The sequence below is a fragment of the Manis pentadactyla genome, chromosome 5 (assembly GCF_030020395.1).
Source record: "Manis pentadactyla isolate mManPen7 chromosome 5, mManPen7.hap1, whole genome shotgun sequence".
Taxonomy (NCBI): Eukaryota; Metazoa; Chordata; class Mammalia; order Pholidota; family Manidae; genus Manis; species Manis pentadactyla.
Window position 1 is genome coordinate 93114262 of NC_080023.1, and position 23522 is coordinate 93137783.

The 23522-nt window shown below is 41.7% G+C and overlaps 1 protein-coding gene across 3 annotated transcripts in view; it reads right to left on the bottom strand.

Annotated features, from left to right (window-relative positions):
• ELOVL6 (ELOVL fatty acid elongase 6) overlaps positions 1-15687 on the bottom strand; it is a 134917-nt gene extending 119230 nt beyond the window's left edge. The window contains exons 1-2 of one of the 3 annotated variants that reach the window (XM_057502528.1): positions 15669-15687; positions 12366-12486 (exon numbers count right to left, since the gene is read on the bottom strand). In XM_057502528.1, coding sequence (XP_057358511.1) covers positions 12366-12454 — 89 coding nt within the window. In that variant the 5' untranslated portion in view covers positions 12455-12486; positions 15669-15687. The other 2 variants (XM_036920866.2, XM_036920867.2) reach the window with 2 other exon arrangements.
• Positions 15688-23522: the final 7835 nt, after the last annotated feature.

Consider the following 23522-nt stretch of genomic DNA (forward strand, 5'->3'; position numbering starts at 1 on the left):
CTCGGGCTGAGAGTGGGGGTGGGAGAATTGATAAGGGCCTGGCTATACCTGTTTGAGTTTTTTAAACCTACCAATAAGAATAAGACAAATGTAAAAGAGATATAACGGGCTTAGGCGATGTCCGGGGAAGACTGTGAACCCTGTAGTACTAAGCCAATGAGGAACCAGGGGAGGGACTTGCGTACTAGGAGATAAATTATTGGCACCAAACTCCCCAGGTGTGCCTGCCCACCAGACACCCGATCTTGGAAGACCGTCATTAAAGCCCTGCTTCGCTGTTCTCTTTGTCTCCGTGTCCACTTATTGAATTTGGACCAGTGAGTGTGTTTCTCACAATTATAGTTAATGCAAAAAGAGAAAAACCAGACCACATGCATAATCCTACCACCCATTTATCCCAGAATGTAATATAAAAGATTATAGAAAACTGGAAAAGCAAAAGGAGAAATAACCATTTTATCAACTTAATACAACTACACTTTGCCTTAACAGTATTGTTTTCCTCATTTTTTTCCTTATGCATGCAAACCTTCTCTTTAGAGAAGTCTTTTGACTTCTTTTTGGTTAGAGTAGATGGTTTCAGTGCCTAGAAAAGGACTAATAATCCCCAACAACTGGCATCGGTTTGCTAAGAACTAGTCATGCTAAATTAACACCCTTTCCTCTTAAAAATAAAATTTGAAGAATAAAAAGTATTTTTATTATTGTTTCAGTAAGGCACTGGGCAGTCTCCCATGACTCACGTAAGGAGGATATAAAGATATACTGAATATATCATACATTTGAAAGCAAATGAACAGCCTTGCATATCCATATGTACAATCATTTATTCAATACACACTGAGTGCAACTTAATTCCAATTTCTGTGACAGGCACTGCTTTCAAAGCTAGAAGAAAAAATACTAATCTAAGAGGCAAGTGCCAGCAAAGCACAAAGGAACAATGGATTTTGATGAGTGGGGAGGAGAAAGGACTTTGAATTTGCATTTGAATAGGCAGGCGTGGTGTGAGGGCTACTTGAAAAGGTAACACTGGGAAAGGAATTTAGAGCCAGATTTTGAGTGGCTTTTCAAATCAGTCAGTGTTTCGATTTGCCCTATACACAATGGGAAACCACCGCCAGCTTCCACCGCCAGCTTTTACCACAGGAATGCCAAGACCAGATTATGCATTAGACAATGCTGAAAGCCTAGAAGTAACAGATAGGAAAGTGAGTGAGGAGACAAAAAGCAGTGTTGAGGCATGAGGAAGGCCAATGGCAGTGGGAAAGAACCAAGAGCAATGGAACTGAGAGTCGAGATCACATAAGACTTGGCTGTGAATTGGAGGTAACGAGGGAGAGGAGGCAGATAGGGGTACTGGGCAGAGTTATGTCCTGGCCCCATGGAAATGACAGGAGGGAGAACAGATTGGAAAACAGAGTTCAGTTTGTGAAGTTAATGGTCTGAGAAGACAGACCCAAAGAACATAGGATGGAACCAGCATCATCCAGAGATGTGCTACTTGCTAGGGCAAGTGTAAGAAATCACCTGGGAAGCCTTTTCTCAGTACCTGGGCCCCTCCGTGGACCTGCTAATTCTGAATCTCTGAGATGAGGCCTGTGCATGTATATTCAGGGGCGAAACAAACTTTCCAGGTGAGTCTGGCCCAAATACCTGGTTAAAAATTGAGGACATGGAGCATGGCTCTCAAACTTTTTTACCCAAAACTACCCTCTTGCTAGTAGAAAAAGAACTCAGTAATTACAAAGAACTGCAGAAAAACCAAGTGCCAACCGAAGTGGTGCCATCACAACTATCTGCAGCCACCAAATACAGGCTCAAAAGTCTGTCTGCCAGTATGAATGCACAGGCAGTAACTGGAAACCAACTCAACTGAAGACAACCCTGGGAGTTCACTGACAGCAGAGTCCTTGAAATTTCCAGAATGTCATGTACAATCAGAGATCTGTAATATTCCCAAGGACTATGTGGTGGACTTTTTAGAGTAAAGTTGTAATTCCCCCTCCCTGCCATTTTTCTCTAATACAGAGTTGCTCATTTTTAATTTATATGTATCAAATTTTAGTAATGTTTAATCAATTTATTAGTCGTTTCTAATAGGTAATATTTAATTGTTCAAACCAAAAGCATGGGAGTGCTAATTTTTTATTTTTCAGAGGTATCCATATGGATTACCAGTGGACTGCAAATGATATGAGAAATGGCTTAGAAAAAAAGCCTATGGAGGACAACAAAGCCATTTTCAAATGTATACAAGATGGTCATGTGTAAGTGGGAATAAACACAGGTAGTCAGAACCAGGACTAATGCAGGGATAATGGAGGGACAGGACTTCAGGTCAATATGCAGAAGAGACCTCAATCAGGGCCACCCAAGTGGAAAGGGCCTCCTGCCATACATGGAGACCACAGAAAGAGGCAGGCCTCTCCAGATTGGTAGAGGCAGGTTTAACAACAACTTCTTATGAGGCTTATTTTGAGTGGCTGCAAGGTGAGTAGATGTCTGCACCTACCCGTCAGTATCTTGAGAGTTTGTATAGTGGCCTTGATGAGGTTCAGCCTTGTATGCACCCCAAATAGTCTCAAAAATATATTACTCTCTCAAGGCTGCATTCTTGAAGTGGTTCCCTCATACGGGAACAGTGGGAGGGACATTTATTCCAAGGACAGGGTATGGGGTGAGCCCTCTGACTTCTCTTCCACTTTGTAGGTCAACTGGCAGTCATGTCCTCTCAATGACCTCCTCCAAGAGGAGCCAAGACGAATGAAAAAGCATATGGAAGAAAGTCTCCCACCCTGTGAGGCCCTAGCAGGTTTCCTGTCTCTAGAATGAGAAAGTTGGGAATCTTAAAGAAAGAACTTCAGTTCAATAATTTCTCCACCACAGGCTTACCACCATACAGGCACATAAAACAACCTTGAGGTGTGATGTCTCTAATTTTACTTCACTAAGAAACCAAACAGCCATGCTTCTTTATTTGAAATTTAAAATATCTTTAAAGAATGACCAAAGACTTCTTTGAGGGATAAACTTGCAAGCTCATAAATCCAAAGTTTTCAGCTTCTATCATTTCCCTTATTGATATAGTGATTTTACCTTTAGTGTGTGTAACACATACAGACACTATCACACTTTTGCTGAATAAATTTTTAAATAAGGTAATCTCAGGTGTTTCTAGGAAATAAATTAGTAATCAGGGTCTATTACCAGTGTCTACTACCTGTACTTCACACTGTGTTTATTTCATGTGACTGAAGATAGAGCATAGCTTCTGCAAATGTTTCCAAAGTGTGCAAGGTAGAGCTGGCCCCATACTTGTTATTATTAAACCATATGTATAACAACAATGTTTTCTCTTGCCAGGATCTTTCAAAGTTAATTATAGGCTGCTTCAAAGTGGAGTTGCTGTCATACTTGATCCTTTTCTTTTCTCTGTGTCTACACCTTGGAAGTGGATCCTAAGGAATGGGGCTCTTTATGTCCTATTTGGGGGACTGATTGCCAGGCCACTTTGGGATACCTCAGGATGATTCCATACAGCCTGCCTTTCGCCCTTGATCTCACAGAGTCTATGGTGCAAACAACAAGGCTGTAATAAAATGTATGTGCTAAGGGCTTAATGTCTAATAAATTGTCTGATCCTCACAATTTGCTGAAGTAGATTTCATCATCATCATTATTATAATCCCCAATACTATTATTATCAGCATCTCCCAATTGAGGGATAGGAGAATTGAATAAAGCTGAGAGGTGCTAATTAATTTGCAAATGAGGACATCACTCAGCTCTGACATGACGGACAGGGCTTGAATCTAGCCACATTGGCTCCAGAGTCCATGCGCTCAACCACATTACAGTATCACAGTGATTACTCATCACCACACCTGTGAAAAACTGAAAAATAAATGCAAATAAGAGAGTCCAAAAACTGAGGGAGTCAGAGACTAACCTCTAACCCCACACTAAACAGGAGCCCAGCCTCCCTGCCTTTTCTTCTCCCTCCCTTCTTCTCTGAGGCTGTTGACCTAGATTATTTTAAAGACTGAAGCACAGCTGTTTCTCTTAATTTAGATGGTGATGGAAAATACATTTCTATTTTATATACCAATCTGCTCCCAACTATGGAAAGTTAGCAAACAGGAATCACAGAAATCACTGGCGTAGAAATTATTTGCAACAGATCGTCATGGAGGACTAAAGGCTAATATATTTCATATATCCCAAGTGTAAGCAAATAGCTAGTTAGGAAAAGGCCACATACAGATGATTCGCAAGAGCAAATGAGAAATGAAAGTAAATGTTTTGACTTTCACTAGAAATTAAATACAAATTAAAGCAATGAGATATCACTTTCTACATTAACTTAACCAAAGATTTTAAAAATGTGATCTTCAATGCTAAGAAGGGTTATGAGACACTCTTTTCTTGCTGGAGTATAAACTGGTTCAACTCTTCTAGACGTCAACCTGACCTTTTCTAGACATCATAAACCTTAAAGTCATTTCCCTGTATGCGATAGTTTTACATTTATCCAAAGGAAATTATCAGATAAGTGAAGAGATTTATATACAAAACTGTCCAGAGAACTAGTTTTAATAAAAAAATATAGAAACAACATGTTCAACAGTAAGGGAATGGTTACCTAAATTAATTTAAGCCCAAACAATAAAAGTAGCCACTGAAAATTATACTTATGGGGAAGTTTTAGTGACATGAAAAGCCCTTATAATGTAAAAAGGAAAAAAGGAAACATAGAAAGTTGTAATGAGACAGAATGTAACAGGGAACTCAGTCTGTTGGTTATGTGTACTGAATAATCTAGAGTATATAAAAAACTTGGAAACAAGGCTGAAGGAAATGTGGCAAAATAACAGTGATTGCCTCTGGATAAGAATTAAAGGTGTTTTCTTTCCTGCAGCTTTCTATTTTTTAATGTTTTCATTTCTTTATTATATAAATACTTCTTTAGAATGAGGGAAAGAATTTAAAACTAATAAACCATACAAACACAAGTACTCTTAATTGTTCACATTGTAGGAACTCACCTCAAAGAACAGGACATCCCTGACACACACATTTGCTTTTTTTCTGTTAGCAAGGGGTGGCTATTTACCAGGAGCTACTAGAACCTGCCTGGAGGGAAAGAAAGCCTCACTACAGGAAGCGCTGGGTGGAAACCCAACTCCAAGTCTAGACCCCCACTGAGTGCATCAGGCATTTAATAGCAGGGAGAAGCACACAGACAGGATGCTTTAAAAGAAATGTTCCAAATCTGTGTTGTGGTCTGGGACGAAACTGGAATATTTTATGACAGAAGCACCAACAGACGTGGCATGGCTTCTTTCAATTATCAAAGCGTTGATATTGAACAAATAATATTCAGAAAATATTTCTGAGCCATTAAGTATTTACCTATACAGTTTAATGTTCGGTAAAACGTTCAGGTGCCTTTTGCAGTTACTCTGGGGTTAGGTATTTAGGATCCACTTAGAGTCACCTGTGAAATCTGATTGAAAACGACAGGTATCTGACTTGTTTACAGCATTGTCAACTTTTCAAGTGCCTTGTTTTATTGATTGAATGTTTATTCCTATTCAAATAAGATACGAATGACAAAGACTTAAGCCAGGAGCCCACTTCTTCTCTTTTTATCCCTCTGTGCAAATCCCAAATTGTTTAACCACACTGCCCTCTCATTTTCTGTTGTGCAAAACAGAAAAGACAATACATCAAAGGAGAGTTGGGAGGATTTAACTGTTAACATATGTAAAACATTTTAAAAGAATGCCTGCAACAGTAAGCAACTACGTAAGTATCGACTATAGGTATCACTACTCCAGAATGAAGATCTACCCTACGTTCAAGATCTTTCAGTCTATGTCAAAAAGTCATAAAATTGAGAGGAAACTGTAGACCCTGATATTTAGAGTAACTTTATTGAGAGCTTCCTACCCTCTTATTATAAGGATAACCATGGCTAGTCCAGCTTTTAAATGCTTAAGGCATCCATACACTTCAATAGAAGTCTCACACATTAAAAAAAAAAAAAATCAGAAGTAAACCTTTCCATCAGGGCTTTTCCTTCTTTTTTCCATTGAGCCTTCTAAAACAAGGTCATGAAATTCTCAGTTTCAAAGCATTCAACTCCCTTCAACTGAAAAGGCAGGTAGGCCAGTTAAAGTGGGCCAAATATGTTAAAAACTTTTACATTGTATTAACACCACCTTTATGAAGAGAAGGGACTAAGCAACCCAGTCTAAAAGACAGTAAAACTTGAGGATTTCAGCTACTGTTAAACATACCATTATACATAAACATAAATAAGACTTTTTAAATAGAATAAAGGTACCAAAACTATGAGTATCTATTAAGCAAAACTTTCTAATCAACATGTCATTTTGTCTCCGCAAAGGTAAGTGTGAATCTTTTTCACTTGTACTTTTTTTAGGGGGCACTGACAGACTGAAAGTTAAATTTTAGAAGGTTCACGGTGGTTGACTACCTGAACGTGTTTCCGAAAAGTATTTGTCATTCCAATATACTAGGACAAAGAACCTTAAAACTAAAAATTATGAGTTTTCAATACACAAATAAACCATGATAAATACATAACCTTGAACTAGATGACTTATATGGACTCATGCTTTAGGATGGTTTTGCTTAATCAATTTAAAATTATAAACTCATTTTTGACTCTACGGCAATGATTTTCTTTAAAAGGACTAATCTGTCTCTAAAATAAAATTACTCAAATATAATCGGGGATGCTATTCTTTTAAAGTTCGGAGTAACTATGCCAACATTACACATTTATACCAGCCTGTATACACACAACACAATCAGAATATAGATAAAGGATGAAGTTAAGAGCCTTAACATTTCAATAAAGCCATGTTATATTTTCATTTACATTTCCTAAACCTATCAATAGAAATAGTATCTCTGGTATAGGTAACTTTCCTAGGTAAATGCTGGTGCTCTCCTAACAAAGATAAATGGAAATTAAATGGGAACAGGTGGATTTGAGGCTGGGACTAGAAAAGGTAGATAGAGTAAAGGTACAGAGGTTAGGCAAATTTTGTGGACTGTTGTCTGATTCCTATTAATAAAGGGCAGTTCAGCTCACCTCTGCCCATTCATGAAAAACTAAGTGGATCACTGAGACAATTTTTAAATAACTCATCTCAGAAAACACTTAAACCTAAAATATCCAGATCACTGAAGCAAGCATGAATTCTTGAATTGCCTGAAAAATGCTATGCTCCTCCCTTTTACTTTGTTGCCTAAAGACTGACTCGGTGTTTTATTTTATAACCTCCTAAGTATTTCTAAGACCCCATTCCCTTCCTAGCTTCCTGCTAACTTGAAAGATCCTTCTTTCAAGGAAGTATGCAAAGGAACCTAGACCTGAAATGGGTTGACTTTGGAGCTCAATTCAATGTGATCCTAACTCCTTTAGAATTATCATCATCTAACATTAAAAGCAACAGAAGCTTTCTCTAAACTGCACAATTTTAACTTCCAATTTAAAGAGGCCTTTTGTAAAAATTTTACCATCAGATACTATTTACAACTAATGCAAATATAGATGGAAAGTATGATTATAAAATAATTTGTATTTTCCCTGTAAATCCTAAAAAAGGACTGTATGACTGTACACCATGTTTTAAAAGATACGTGAAAGTTCAAGTCAATTTCCCACTTTTCATTATTTTCTAGGATCATAACATAGATCACACTTAATGCACATTAGGCCCATGTCTCAGTGCTTTCTAAAGTTTGCTGAATGACATGTTAAATTCCTCATACTTGGGACTTTTCAATCCTAAGGCTAATGTGCTGTGAGTCCCTAAAATAAGTGGCAAGTGACATAATGAGTATAATGTAAACAGAGTATTTCCTAGAGAGCTGACCAAATCTGTATTTGCTGTAGTGTCATTGATTAAGTGAGACTCTGAGGCCTTTTCTGTTTCATGATCACAGAGTGAACTATTTTTCCAGTCATTTTTCTTACAAATAGATACAGCAAGTTACAAGGAAGATTTTAGGGGTCAACAGCCTAAATAACACTATACCTGCATTTGAAAAGTATGACAGACATTATGATGCTGATTTTGAATGAAATACTAATGCAGGCATATAAATGCTTTTATGTGTATAAAATCTATGTGGTTCTAAACCACACCTATGAGAAATACATAGATGTACAATTCCTTTTAAATGGTGTTTTTTTCCTTAGTAAAAACAAATTGATGGATAAAAAGGTTTTCTTAGCAGACAGTAATTCCAAAAACTCCTACACTGTTTTATAGATTCTGTGGTACAGAACACAGAATATAAAATAAAACCCTTGTAACCATTACCACGTGGAGGAGGGAGGGGAGAGTGTCAGAAAAATATACAAAACATTGAAACGCTGGGCATGTGGAGGATGCCAGAGGGAGCGGGGGAGGGTTTCAGGAGGTTCTAGGCAAGCCCTTTGATGACGCCACCTCACATACATAATGTTACAGCAGTCAGCACAGGCCTCCTGCTTTCCCATTGGTGAACACCGTGTCAGCCGACATCAGAAGATAATCATCATTGGCCAGACAATTACAACCGGAGCAACTACGATCCGCCGCTGTTAGCACGGATACGGCAGGCCGCTGAAAGAAGGCAGGGCCCGGTTGCCTCTGCTCACTCAGTGAATTTTATGTCAGTTTCTCAACCACCAGGCGATTCTGCTCCCTTGCTAGCAGCGCTTCTAAATTAAGTCAGCTATTAGTGAGAATAACAGGTAAAGGCCACACATCTCATAAAAGAACAACATGCCTCTCTTTTCAATGTTGTAAAACCACACAGGCTTTTCAGTGTTAAATTGAAACTCGAAATGTCATTGAGCTAAAAGCAGGCATTTTCCTCTACCTCACATAATAAACTCTCATTTACCAGATAATACTAGCCAGGATATTTTCAACTTGACATGTACTTTCAAGATGAGCCTCAGGATGAAATTTGCATTTCAACTGCTTTTCTAACCTATTTTACATGAAGCTGTTTGCTAGAAAAGTAAAAAGGTCTAGAGAATTTATCCTGAGTCTAAGACAGTGAATATAGGGTCAATCATTCTTTAAAGCAGCAAGAAACTTGATAAACTTGCCTTTGTTGAACACTTTATAGTGTTTATATAAACACCACTACAAAAGAAGTCCCATTCATTAATATGTAATAAGGTCATGAACATGGATTACAGGTTATGTTTAATAAACTACCCTTATTTAAGGTCCTCTTAAAAATGACATTAGGTAGTGCGGCCAGCATCCTGATGAAACAGGACTCCTGGCCTTCCTTACAATTCTTCAAGGGAAGAATCTCTAAATTAGGAAGTTTCGTTTGAGGCTATGTCTAAGATATTTTTAAGGATAACTGTAAATTATTTCTCCAAAGAAAGGATAGAAGCTCTACAACATGGTGTTATTCCTCCAGCAGCTATTTCAAATCATTTTAAGTTAATGAGTTTCGGAAAGGTAAGACCCCTTCGGTTTCCTCAACTTCCCTTGTCCCCATGAGGGTCTAGGCCTTAGTTCTGCCAACTCCCATCTCCTGTTAACAAGAGAAATGAAAATCTTAATTTTCTTAAGACACCTGGTTCTAGACTTTTGGCTGTTGGGATTTCAGGGTAAAGTTTACAAAATGGGGTCCACCAGGAAATTGGGAGAAAGGGACACACTCTGGGATAAAATAAGCAAGCAAGGCAATTAGGGTCAGAAAGACTTGCAAGGAAGGGGTAACAGCCAGCGGGTTTTTTTTGCCTACAACATGCAAGCCAAGAACATAAAGTCAACAGAGAGAAAAATCCAGGAAGGGGAAAATCCTAGTATGTGACAATAAAATAGTATTCAAAACGAAGGAAGGAGCCAAGTATGTGAAGCTCCGGGTGTTAACAGGTAGTACTGGCCATCAACCTGGCACCAATCATTACTTTAACTCACTGCACAAGTATTTTCCCCAGCATCTACCATGAAGTATTCTCCCAGGTGCTCTGAGTACTCAGGAGTGCAATGAGTCAAAAATCACGTCCTAAAAAGCTGAGGGTCTGATAGGAGGCATGAGTGTGTAAATATTCATGTATATGAATAAAAGCCAGCAAAATTATTGCCAGAAGAAAGGTACACATAAAAAACTAGGAAGAAACAGTGGACAGAGCCCAAAGGCCAAGATACGTTGGCCCATTTTTACCATTTCAGTCCCGTGTGGGGTAGGCCCTGTCTGGCTCAGTGTGCACTTGAACGGAGAAAACAGGCGGGAAACAGTACCTGGAGGAGACTGCCTCAGAAATGGCAACAAGTAAGAGGCAGTATCGACCGCGGGAGAGAAAGGAAAGGCTGGCAGACAGTGAATGGGGGCCGCCGGCGGGCGCGGAAGACAGCTCCAGAGAGGCAGGTTCCACAAGCGTGCAGCAAGTTGGCGACACTGCTGACCTTAGAAAAGAGCACGCGGCTAATGGTGGAGGAAGATGGGCTCGTGTCGTGTGGCTAGAGGATTTGACAAACAGCTGCAGAGACCCGAGCCCTCAGCGGGCCCGCCGCCGCCGCCGCCCCACCCCGCCTCCAGCCCCACCCCGCCTCCAGCCCCACCCTGTAGGAGGCGGAGGAAACGCACCCGCAGAAGGTCCCCAGCGGCGGCGGCCCGATGCCTTTCCCGGTCTAAACTACGGGATGAAGACTCGCGGTGTACCACTACCTTCCCGACCCGCCCTAGGTGCGCTGGGCCTGGGCGGCGCTGGAGGAGCCCAGCCCCACGCCCCAAGTGCCGGCCGCACTTTTCGGCCTTCCAGGCAGTTGCGCCCCCCTCCTGGCTTCCGGCTCGAACCCCTCCGCGCCCCACACCCCCCGGTCTACAGCCTCGCCGCAGCGGGTGGGAGCGCGCCAAACCGGCCGCGCCCGCCCCAGCGCGCCGGGCGCCGGGCCCAGCCGGCGCGCGGCGCTGGGGGCGGGCTCGGCCCAGCTGCAGCCGCAAATGGCCAGCGGGCCCAGGGTAGCAGGAGGCGGGAGCGGCGGCCGAATCAACCGAGGCTAGTCGCGACTCGTGAGAGCTGGAGGAAGGGAAATTGAACCTTCTACCTCCGCTCCGGCCCAGGGCACCTCTCCTACGGCACCAACCAGCCAGAGTCCCCGGCGTGCTAGCGTCTCTGGTTTCCCATTGATGAGATGGGGGAGGGAAGGCCAGTCGTGACCGTGCGGGAGCACGCGCGCTCGCACACGCGGCAGGCAGGACCCCTTAGCAGGCCCGCGAGTCCCTTCGGCCTGACTCTGCCTTCGGGCCCCGGGGAGGCTGGGGGCCGCCGCCCGGCTTGGGGGTGCGTTGGGCTTGCACTTTACTAACTGCCAGACCCGGGGTTGAGGGGAGGAAGTGAATACCTGCAACAGCGGACCACAAGCAAGAAGCAAAAATGAGCACACCCTTCGCTGTTAAATATTGCAAGGTGATACAGGATCGCCTCCTATACAGGGATTTTCAAAAGGACTGGCGGAGGGAGCGCAATAAACAAGAAAAGATGCGTTCCCCTATAGAAGTTTGTCTGGAAAAGAGCCCCCAAGGACCCTGCAGTCTTTAATCTGTCTCAACTCCAAACAGCAGCTTCCCACTGAATTAGAACAGAGTGTGTCCAAAAGGCGTTTCCGTAAAACAAACTTACGGCGTGGCTCCACCGCTTGGGTTCATTCATTTTTATTACTGTTTTCATTGTCCCTCCTCTCCCCTCCCGGCCCCCGCCTCTTTATGAAACCGGAAAGGGAACCGCGTGGGGAAAGGGGTCCAGTAAAGGAGGAATCGGGCTGGGGAGCGGCAGAGAGCAGCGAAGTAGGCGAGCTGCAAGGAGAAAGGAAGGACGCGAGGGATGGGGACAGGGCGAGGACCAAAGAGCCCAGGACGGCGGGGGGGAGAGGGTTAAACGGAGCAAGAGACTGGATCCTCCCTTCACTGCCTTTCACACTACGCTTGCGGGAGACCAAGCGAAAAAAAAACAAATCTAGATGCCAAACAGAAGGTAGCACAGGTAGGATCTGGGCTGGGGCATCTCTCCCGCCTTCCCTGTCGCGCAGACATCTACTCCACGTACATATCTCTGTTCCACGTTATATAATCTGTGTTAAAGATGCATGTGTAGCCGCGGTTCACTCAGGGGCACACCGACCCACGCGCTTCATGCAGCCCCAGTGTCTCCTGCATCCGGTAGACCCTGGAACTCAGCGACCGGCACCCTGCTGCCCGCAATTCATCGCTCCATTCACGCCCCAGAAAGCGAACACCGACATTAAGGCACACCGGGAAGACGCACAGGGCTCCTGGGAAGAGTATCGGGCGAAAGCATCACCTACCAGTTTTCCTGCATCCATTGGATGGCTTCATTCTCGTTGAACTGCTTTTCGAATTCATATTCTTGTAAAGTCAACACTGACATGTTCATTGGGGCTGGTCTTCGGTGTCGCTACGTGTTTTCTACACAAAATATAAATAATCTGTAAACCGCTCGTTTTCGAGTGCTCTCGGGTCCGCTTACCCCACCCACCCCCCTAGGTCTTCCCCTTGCCGCTCGGTCTCCGGCGGTGGGTCTCTCCCAGCCTCTCAGCTACATCCAGGGCTGAGCATTGCCTGTGCCTCGGCTCCCAGCTCCTCGCTCTGGGGCTCTCCTCCTCCCGGCGTCCGCATCCACCGTAGGAGGAAATGAATGCCTTGCGGTCTTAGTGCCCGCACGTTTGTCCATCACCCTCTTTACTAGTCTACAGGGAAATCTCCTCCCCCTCGTGCGATCGGAAAAATTAACCCTTTGCGAGGGAGAGCCAGAGAGCGCGAGACCTCTCTAGCCCTGCGGGTCAGTTTTGCTTCCGCGAAGGCGACTAGAGGAGTGGAGGAAGGGCGCGGAGAAGGAGGAAGTGGCCTCGAGGTCATCCACAACTACCAATCCCAACCTCGTGGGCCATCTAGCTTTGCCTTTGAAAGTAGTTTCGGCGTGCGGGGCGCAATTCCTAGGCGCGTGGACCCGCGAGTTTGGCGGGTAGGCTATAGGGAAGTACTAAAACCTACCTGCTCGCTCTCTCTCCCTCTCAAGAACTCCAGGCAAATTTGCGCTGAGATCGCACGTGAAGGGAACACGTTTTCCCACCTGCTTGCTCCCGCTGTACCCTCCGGGCACCCTCCCCAGAGGTATGTCTTTGATTTACGGAAACCTGGGGTCGACGGCCCGCACAGCTCCTTAATCCCATGCTGGCTGGAGATGCTGAAGATGAGGATGGTGGAAAATCGAGTGACTGGTAGCCGGCAGAGGGGAGAGGCTAGATGGTGGGTTTGGGTATGGGGAAAGGTACTGAACTGGGACAAAGAGGGAAAGGGAGTTTGCAGATAGGAGTACTGAACCAACTGGTCCAATGCAAGAACCTTATTTGTATACATGAGAAATCTCACTTAATATATTGTACGGGGAGGCGGAACAGAATTATATTTGAGGAGAGAGCTAAATGTAATGTTGAACCCTACCGAACCCCCAGTCTCACAGCAACATTTTAACCTCAGCTTCTCTCTACACCCGTTTCTCTAGAGGTAGAAGTATTTTCGGCTCTGTCTGGCCCTCCACTCATTTCCCCAAGTTAGGGAAAATTAAAAGTGAGACATGCATGCATTTAGTAATCTAATCTATGGATGTAACTGTAAGTTTAAAATACAATAATAATAAGGAACCTATTCTTTAAAAATTAGGTGGACATTAGGACCAGAAGAAATTCCCTTCCTCTTGGGTGCCTCTCCCCACCACCCTGGTAGCCCAAAGAGAGAGTATTTTCATTCAAAGTCAGGTGCCAGGAACCATTAAAAAGGTTGGGGAAAAGACCTCTGTAAAGGAGGAAGGTATAATAAGGAAGTAAGAAAGGATATGAAATATCCAATACAACATTATATAAATCAAAAGGATAGACTGGTTGAAGATTAACAAATTAATGATGTGTAAATTTGTATTCCCCAAAATTCCATGTGTGGACTTTCCTCATTTCTCCATTTAAGGGTTGTCATTCTAGAGACTTCTGCAGTGCAAGTGGAAGTGAATTTGAAGGAAAAGCCCAGGCCAAAAGATTTGTCGGATTGGGCTGGAAGGTGGGTGTGGCCAGATGGGGGAGAAGGGTTTTAGCACAACACCTGGACCTGTGAGCAATCAATAAATATTTGTAAAGTGAATGAGTGATTAAGTAAATGAAAGACGGGAAGGAAGTGAGAAAGGAATCACGTGTGAGAAAATCCAGCAAGCATTTTACTGTATGTTGTAAAGTACAACTTTTGTCTTAAAAGGATTTTATTTTTAAATTCTGTATTCTTACATCAATTTCAAACTAGTATGAGAAATTCCCATTTATTTATTGTATTTCATATGCAAATAATGTCTGTTATTCCATTTATTTTCTGAAGATGGATTTGGGGTTATGTTAAAAGTGAACATCTGATCTGTTAACAGTGTCTGAGGAAAAATCACTCCAAAATGGGAGATAAGTCCAACTTTCCTTCCTTCCTTCCTCCATCCCTCCCCATCTCTCCTTCCTTCCTTCCTTCCTCCCTTCCTTCCTTCCCTTCTTTCCTTCTTACCCTCTTTCTTTCTTACTTAATGCATGACATCTCTACCGAGAACATAACAGTTTTTTTTTACATAAAACATGACTAGTGGAGAAACAACCTAATAGTAACCCAAGGAACTCCAAGAATAAATGTGGATACTTCATTGAATTTCTTTCCTGATACTCACAGAGGACCCAGTAATTCTCCTGTAAGGGTCTATGCTTTGATATAGAGAGGAAGGAATACCAGTTGGCTCAAGAAAATTTTATGATTCACTGGCTTGTAAGATAATGTTTAGAGTAGACATTGGAAGGGAAAGGGGAGACTAACATTGAATACCTTTCAGATATTACTAAAGTGCTTTACCTGTTTTCCCCCACACATACACCAACCTTTTGCAGAGGTATTATTAACTCTAGTTTAGAAATGAGGAAACTGAGGCTCAATGAAGTCAGTAAATTGTCCAAAATCACCCAGCTAGTAGGTGGCAAAAGAACCAGAATTATAATCCAGGTGCCTGAGGAGCACAAATCCATGTCCTTTGCAATATACTGTGATAATCAATTGAATGTTGAGTATGGCCTTATGAAAATGTATGTCAAACAAATCAATATGATCATTGTCCTTTTTAACACAATACTATATTTAAGACAAATCTTGAACAAGCTTTCCTCTCCTGCTTACAACATAGAGTTGTAACAAGTATAATGTGACCCTGAAAGTGTCTTTTTCTCTTTTCGGTATGTGAAATTTTTATCCTTTGAGGAATTCCACCCAAAAGATGTGCCAAACTGTGTAAAACAAACAGGTTTCCCAATGAACCTTTCTAATGTTTATTTTTAAGATAAAAAGAAAAATGAAACTCAAAGTCAGGTAACCACTTGAGCAGGTTGATTTTCTCTTAATCAAATTCTCCAAGTCCCTATTCTTGACCTTTAAAGTAGACAATTACAAAAATGATAAATACTTGGTGACTTGGTGCAGCCCAGGTTGTTAAGAACAGACACTGTTGGTTGCAGTGAAAACTCATGACTCTATCTGGAAAGCAATTTGACTGCCTATTTGGTCATTTTAAATCCACCTACCCTTTGTCCATTCATTCACCAGATATTCCTTGAGCCTGTGCTCTTCTAGGCTCTTGGGATTCAGTAGAGAAGAAGACAAGACTGTGCTCCTGCTCTTTTGGAGCTCACATTCCAGAGAGGAAGACAAAACAATTTCATATAAGGAAGTGCTGAGATTAAAATTTAACAGCATGATGTGAATGGGTAGGAGTGCTTGCTTAAACCCTTTAGGCGTCACTGAGAAGGTGACTGATTTGAAACCACAATAGTAAAGAACTGGCAGCCTCTTGCTGATGTCACTAGAAGTAAGGAAGTACAAAGGCCCAGGTAAGGGAAAAAATTGTAGGATTAAGGGCAAAAGGCAAATGTTTATACATTCCATAAATAAGGAGTAAACTCACAGGTTGAAAAGGCCTTCAGGGTTCAGATCTTGGCAGCCTAGTAAGTCAAGACATCTGGATTTGATTCTAACTGCATTGGGGTGGGGAATATTAAAGAGTTTTTAGCTGGGGAACAGCATGATAATTCCCAGTAATTCCATTACTAGGATCTTACTCCATGGATGCACTCACACAAACAATCTAGATATATGGTACTATATTGTTCGCACTATTTGTAATAAGAAAACACTGGAAATAATAGGGGGCTGATTAACTAAATGATGGCACACCTTTATAAAGAAATATTATTTAGCCTTTTAACAAGAAATGGTTCTGTGGGTTGTAATGTCAAAAGAGTTTCCAGATTTTTAAGGAAAATAAAAAAGCAAGGCACAGAACATTGTGTATAGTGTTACATTAAGAAACACATCTACAATTGTACAGATTTTTTTTCTGGGCAAGACTGACAGGAATTTATAGGTGGTATGTATTTAGGGAAACACCTGGGAGCAAACTAAGACAAGTTCCTACTTACTATTTACACTGTTTATTTCTCTGCAGTATTTGAATTTTCTTGTACTTCATTTAAAAAAATGTCAGCAGGAGTTAGTTGAGTAGTAAGATAATAGGTTACGTTTCTATTTTAGTTTTCTATATAAAAAAACTTAATATGTAGCATAGCAGTAGAACATTTTAAATGGCGATTTTTCTAGATTTAAATTACGAAGCATTACCTAAGTCCCAGCTCTGCAGTTCGATATTCTGCAGAGGGGCATGGAAGGCTAGGAAAATGGAGAGGGATTTTCAGAGGGTGCCCAGCAACACCACTAGGAATTTTTATGAAAAGATTTGTTGTGTGTTTCTAATCCATAACCAGATAGGTAGTTAATATTGAATACAAATAACTGGGGCTGAAAAATTAAGTTAATTTATATTTAGTAGTCAGATTTTTAAAAATTAGGCCAGAGTGTAAGGAACATTTAAAAGACAGAAATTTACTGCAAAGATAACTTGATTCCTAAACAAAGATCTGGATTTTAGTCCTGACTCTTCTCCAGATCTGCCTATCCAATCTTAGGGAAAGTAAATCGATCCTTTCACTTCCTTTTCTATATATAAAATAGCAGTACGAGGCCGGATAATCTTGATACCAGCTCACAATTTCTTTGGCATAGAAATTTGTTAAAATACACACATTGTTTCTGAGCCCTTCTAACACAAACCTGTTTTTCTAGATCTCTATTTCATAGGTGGAGTTTAGCCAAGCTGAACCATTTGACATTCTCTGAGCATCTTAAGGTTTGGCCTCTTTTCTCCCATAATTCCATCTGCCTGGAATACCCTTCTCTCCCCAAACCTCCCAACCCCCAATTTCTACGTGTTAAATTCAGTCTACTCTGGATATTCACAAACTACCCCTTACTTGAGGCCTTTTTTGTTCTTAGAGATAATCAGATGATCGTTTGCTTTCTTGCCTCCTAATCTCTTGAAGCGCTTATTAATACAGCTTTTAAGGCCCTTAGCAATCCTTTCACACGTAAATTACAAATGTCCTTAAGGTCAGGGGCAATGTTTATTGAGTATATTAATTTCCTATGACTGCTGTAACAAATTACCATATTATCACCCCAGAATTGCATAATTCTGTGACAGATCTAGAGGTTTCTAAACTGCAAAATAGCCTTGGGCAGGTAACCCTTTTTTCCCTGTATTCTGATTCAGTTGCTCCATTATACCCTTTGGGAAATGCAGCGATCCAAATGACAGTTTCTTCATGTACCTTCTTAGATGCCAAAGCTGAGGGCACAGGTGGAAAGGGAACGCCTTTATCTGAATGCAGTTGCAAGTCTCAGTTTCATTCTGGCCCCACCTACAGGGGTTGGCAATACATGGACCACATCTGTTTTTCTTTTCTCTCACTGAACTTTGCTCCTCACCTAAGTAGAGATATTTTCAAAAATTGGACACTGTGTTGTTTTGTAAAAAAGAAATGCTTTTTCACATTCTTGATTTTGTAAATAAAAACTCATCCACAAACTAATAACTGCCACAGAGAAGAAGAATCAATATTCACTTCCTGACCATTTTCACTTTAGGCCTCTCTGAAAATTATCAATTCTAGGAAGAATTTTTTTTTCTCAATGACACAATTTATTTACAAACCAAAGAGGCTTTTAGACTACCCTAACCCCTTCCTGAGCAAAAACTGGCAGAACAGAGATGGCTTTCCACCTCCTCACACAAGGTTTTGTGTTGGAACAAACAGTGAAGGAAGTTTGAACTTAGGGCCTCCTTAAAGACTCTGGCAGGGTACAGCCCTCCCCTAGGCACTGGGAGAAGCAGGCTGAGCTGGACACCCCCCTTCTGCTCCTGCTACCCACTGCCCTCCTGTGACACTCCGGGATGCCCAGGGTGGTATCTCTGATCTCCCCATCACAGTGCCCAGCTAGAGTTCTGGAATATCTCCTTCCCTCAGCTCCCCAGTTTGGGTGGCCACCTCAGACCCCATTCCAAACAGACCTGTCCAAAAAGATCTCATCATACTGGCAAGCATTTCCCATTGATCTTGGAGAGGATTGACGTAAATATAAAAAAGACATCAAATGTTTTATGTAAATAAGGGAAGTGCAAATAATTATGTAAAAATAAACTCACAGTCCAAAATAGTATCTACAAAAGTGTAGTTAACCACTTGCTCATAGCGTTCAGAGGAAGCTATTTGATTGAAGAAAATGTGATTAGAGAACGTGATAGCTGCTCAAGTTCACTTTTACCCTGGAGTTTCCACACTGATGATAGTTTCTGACTGAAACCCTCTGAGTTTGCAAGTCAAGACTTCACCCTTTGGTGGCGAATAGCAGGTTCAAGGAATGGGTTTGTTTCAGCCCTCGGGGACTCAGGGCCTCTCTGAGAAAGGAGATCAATGAGGTGATGAGCTTCCACCTCTCTTATGCTTTCTTTATTTTAGATACACTGATACACTTCCTCTATATACGTTCAACACACAGAATTTTTCAGTAGTACAAAATATATTTGAGATATAAATGAAAACTTAAAGAGGACTGTTTGATAATGAAAGAGGATGTCTCATCATTGCTGTTTAGATCATAGCATCCCTGGAGGAAAATTGGACAACCTGCATGTGAAGAGAAACCTAGAGAGTGAGTTTTAAGTTAAGATCTTTCTCTCTCTCTATGAATATGTAAGTATTAATGGCCTGGCTGTTAGGAATTTGCATTTACTTATTACCTGTGTTAGTAGAAAAGAGAAGATACATGAAAAGTATCTAATGATGGTAAACTTCCTTGAATTACAGAGAAATATGCAGAACCTCTCCTGCTAGCCCTCTGCTATAAACTGAGCCACACCTCAAGAAAGGCACGTGTCTCAGTGGTCCTGTTCCCACCTTGCCCAGGTCTTCACCTGTTGGAGGCATGCTGGCAAAGCAGCAGACCGTGACTGGGTCTTCGGATGAGTGGGGAGGTTACTCCCATGCAGGGTTTAGGAGGGCCTTTTACGACATGGGGACTTGGGCTGAGACTTAAAACAATGAATACCAATTATGCTCATAAAGACTTTCCATTTCGCCTGTTCCAGGCCAGATAACCTTAAGGAAAAAAAAGTTTCAAATATTTGTATTACAAGGAACTTCTGAAGAATATTTTCATCTCGTCTCAGTACTAAGAATCATTGTGTCCTCTTAATTGGCTGATCTATTACACTGTGAATCGTGTCTTTACTATTAGAACACTGAGAGGCAAATCTTGGACCTGGTAGTGAGTATTTAGCTTAATAGAATACACAGTTTAAACCTCATTCCCTCTCTTTCTTATAATCTTACCCTTATTTTTTCTTCTTTCACTCATTTTATGATCTTAAGGTATTTTATGCATCCTTTTGCTGTATTCAGTATACAACAGGGTAGGAAAAGAAGGAGAGAAAGAAAGGAAGAGGGAGGGAGAGAAGGGCGCAGGGAAGATGAGAAGAAGAGAGATTTTCCAACCTCAAATGAAGGCAGAAGAAGACATGGCAATACTTGACTAGAGAAGTCATTTCTGCTGCCTTTTAAGCGAAGGGTATCTTGAAAGGGGTTGTGGCACAGTGGAGAATGCTAGATCTGCTGTCGGAAAGCCCGAGGTCTTCCCCAGCCCTGCCATTAACGCACGGGGTAATCCTGGGCAGATCCCTTCACTTTTCTGGACCTGTGTGAAGTGAGGGTAGGGGACAATGTGGTCAGTGAGATGTCCCCCAGTTCTAATGTTTTATGGTTCTTAGCTGGCAAAGGAGGAGGGGAAAAGATGACTGGCAAAGCAGCCACCCTGCAGACTAGCACCACGCCGTCACTGGCCTGTCTGCCTGCAGGTCCTGTGCCCCGAGTGCAGCAGGCACTCCTAGGAGCAGATTCTTCTCAGCCAGTTCAGGGTGGAGCCTGGAGCCTTTGTCAAGTAGACCATGTCTTACACTTACTCAAGGATCTTGAAAAAAACCTTACAAGAGATTGGAGGGTGTTTAAGTTGACCTTGAAAAAATACCATCCACAAAACAAAAGTGTTCCCAAAGAGCCAAAGGAGTAAAAGTTCTCAAAACACGGGTTTTCCCAAATCATGCTGATGTGTTAATGTCTGACTCTTTGTTTGAAGTATTATACTTTAGGCTTTTGAACCTGTGAACCATGCTTTTTTTTTTATTAGCACCATATAATACCTGTTATAAAGTCTAATGATTAATGAGGCGTCATGAATTTGAGTGCATTTTTTCATCATTCTTTGAGTTTTCAAAATTGACATTTCAATCAGGATGTGAGAAAGGAAAAAATGAAATTATTGGTGATAAGACAATAAGCATAAGAGTAGACATAAGCAAGAGATGCAACATTGGCTTGAAAAGAGATTTGAACATAAATGCCACCGAAAGAAAAACTTTCCAAAGCCAGAGAAAGATTTGCGTAGGTGAGAAAATCAGTGATAGCAAAGGATTTAGTTTTTAGTTTGCAGCATCAGTAGGAAAAGTTTCAGAAAAACAGCTTAGAATTATTTCTTCCTATATTGACATGGGCATTTACTGTTTTTGCCTTTCTTCTGGTAACTACATCTCACTGCTATCTGGGGGAACTTTGGGAAAGCCCTGAATTCCACATGGACCTGTCAGTCATGGGGCAGCCTTCCCTCTCTCCCCCTCCTCTGCAACCAGGGACAGAGTCAGCTTTCGACCCAACCTGGGGCAATCATAGTGCCCCAGTCCCTGGGCCTAGTTTTTGTTTTAGAGTTGGATATGTGACCCAAACAGAACCAATCAAAGTTTTCCTTGGGGTTGCGTTATAACTGATCCAGTGAGCGTCAGTGACCTTCATGACTACTCTTTAAAGATAAGATCGAGTTGGCCTAGCCCTGCTGACCTGTACATGATGGATGGCTCATTTCTGTTGGACATACAGCCATTCACTGGGTATTAGTTCCTAAATAGCCAGTCTGATACTCAAAGCTAAGTTAAATGACCCCATAGTTTTTAAGTCAGGCTACAGGCCCTCTGACATAACTCTCAGGGACCATTCAGTTTTCTTAGGCTTAGGAGAGCTTTGAAAAAGGAAAAGGGGTAAGATGTATGCATTAGAGAAAAAGTGAAGGGCAAAGAGTTACTGCCTATGAAAGAAAAATGTTGCCAAACACAAAAGAAATTTTTTCAAAATATTCATGATCAAATTCTAGACTGCTGGTTAGGAGCGATACCCTAACTTCTCCTAAGATTCTCTCTCCAGGGCACCTGAATATGAAGCTATTGTCACAAATTGCTTGAGAAATCACCTCATTCCCAACATTGGGTGAAATGAGAGAGGAACAAGCAGAATTAGTGAAGTAGCAGCTAGAACTTGCCTGAGCCTGAGCTGCTCCCAGAGGAGAAGGCTTCCGTTTCCTGAGGGAGCTTCTCTCCATTAGTCTGACTTCTCCTTTAGTTTAATTATCACCATTTCCTCGATCTTTCCTTCAAAGATCTGCCATGTTGAAAGAAGGAGAAAATATGGATTAATCTAATCACAAATAAAAGTGTGCAGTAAAGATGGTTGATAGTGTGAAATGACAACTTATATAAATTTCTTCTGCACTATGATTTCCATTTTAAAATGTGCAATTTGAGAAACAAATATGTGATCTCATTTCTTATTTTGCCCCCTATATCTATAGCTCCTAGGCTTAAGAACCTCATGGTTCCTTATCAGACAAAGTCCTGTCTTTTTGTGCTACTAGAATTGGTCTTAAAAAGGAGTAACATCATTATTGTCTTCCCACTTAACATCACCATTCATTCATTCATAAACTCATTCATTCATTCATTCATACCAGACACTGAGTGAAATGCTAAAGATTCTCTCAAAGACCCAAAGTCTTTGGTGGAGAGATGGACAGTTTACTCGACTAATATAACATAGTGAAGGAAGGTCTCTGAGAGTTGTTATTGTGGCAGTTACTTGAGGGCAGAGTAAGGGTCTAGGACAGGCTATGAGCTTTGGGAAAGGTTCCCAGAGAAAGTAACATTAGTTGAGATGTGAAGGGCAAGTAACGGCCCTTGGCTCAGAGACCCCTTTTCAGGGAGGCATATGATGCCATGGAAAGAACATGATTTGGGGCTTCAAGCTTTATCCTGGTGGCACCACTTTCTGATACTGTTTCTTCAGGCAATAGTTTACTATATCCCCAACTTGGGGTTAATGCCTTGCATGCATGGTCTTTTTCAATCCTCGCAACAACCCAGCAGTCTAGGTTCTGTTAGCATATTCCCAGTTTACATATAAGGAGCAGCAAGAGGAAAAGATGTCTTCCAATGCTTGCAGTTAGTAAGGGGAGTGTTTGGGATGAGGAACACAGGTAATCTGTGATAAGAGATGATACTGTTAACCAACAAACAATGCTCTTACCTCTGTTTTCTTCTCTGGAGATGAGGATGAAATATAGTAAAAGGCTTAAATGGAAAATTTATGTATGTGACTAGCACAGTGCCTGGGACAAAAGATGATCCATGCCACCCACCCCCATTCTAGAAATGAAGAAAATATTGAGGCCTAGACAGTTGAGTGACTTTTGCAAAGGCATTTGTTCTCAGAGCCTGTCATTTAGAAATGCTGCAAGCCCAACCTGGGTATCACTGGTGCTGGTGACTCAGTGAAGTTTCCACCAAGAGAACAGTAGATTGAGCTTCAGCTATGATCTGGGAGAGCAACTGCCACCCTCTCAACTTTCATGGCCTCAGGAGCCATTCAGTATATTTAGATCCATGAGCTCCACAAACATCACATTCTTTAAAAAAAAAAAAAAGACCCCCCTCCCACCCCGGTTTTACTGTAAAACAAGATAACATTATTAAAGAAAATGTAAAAAAAAAAAATGGCAGAGGATACCTCTTGTAAGTTCTCCCTACTAACAGAGTCTGCATTTGCCACTTACTAGCTGGGTGATTTGGGAAGTTATTTATCTCTCTGTGCCTCAGTGTTCTCCTCCTATAA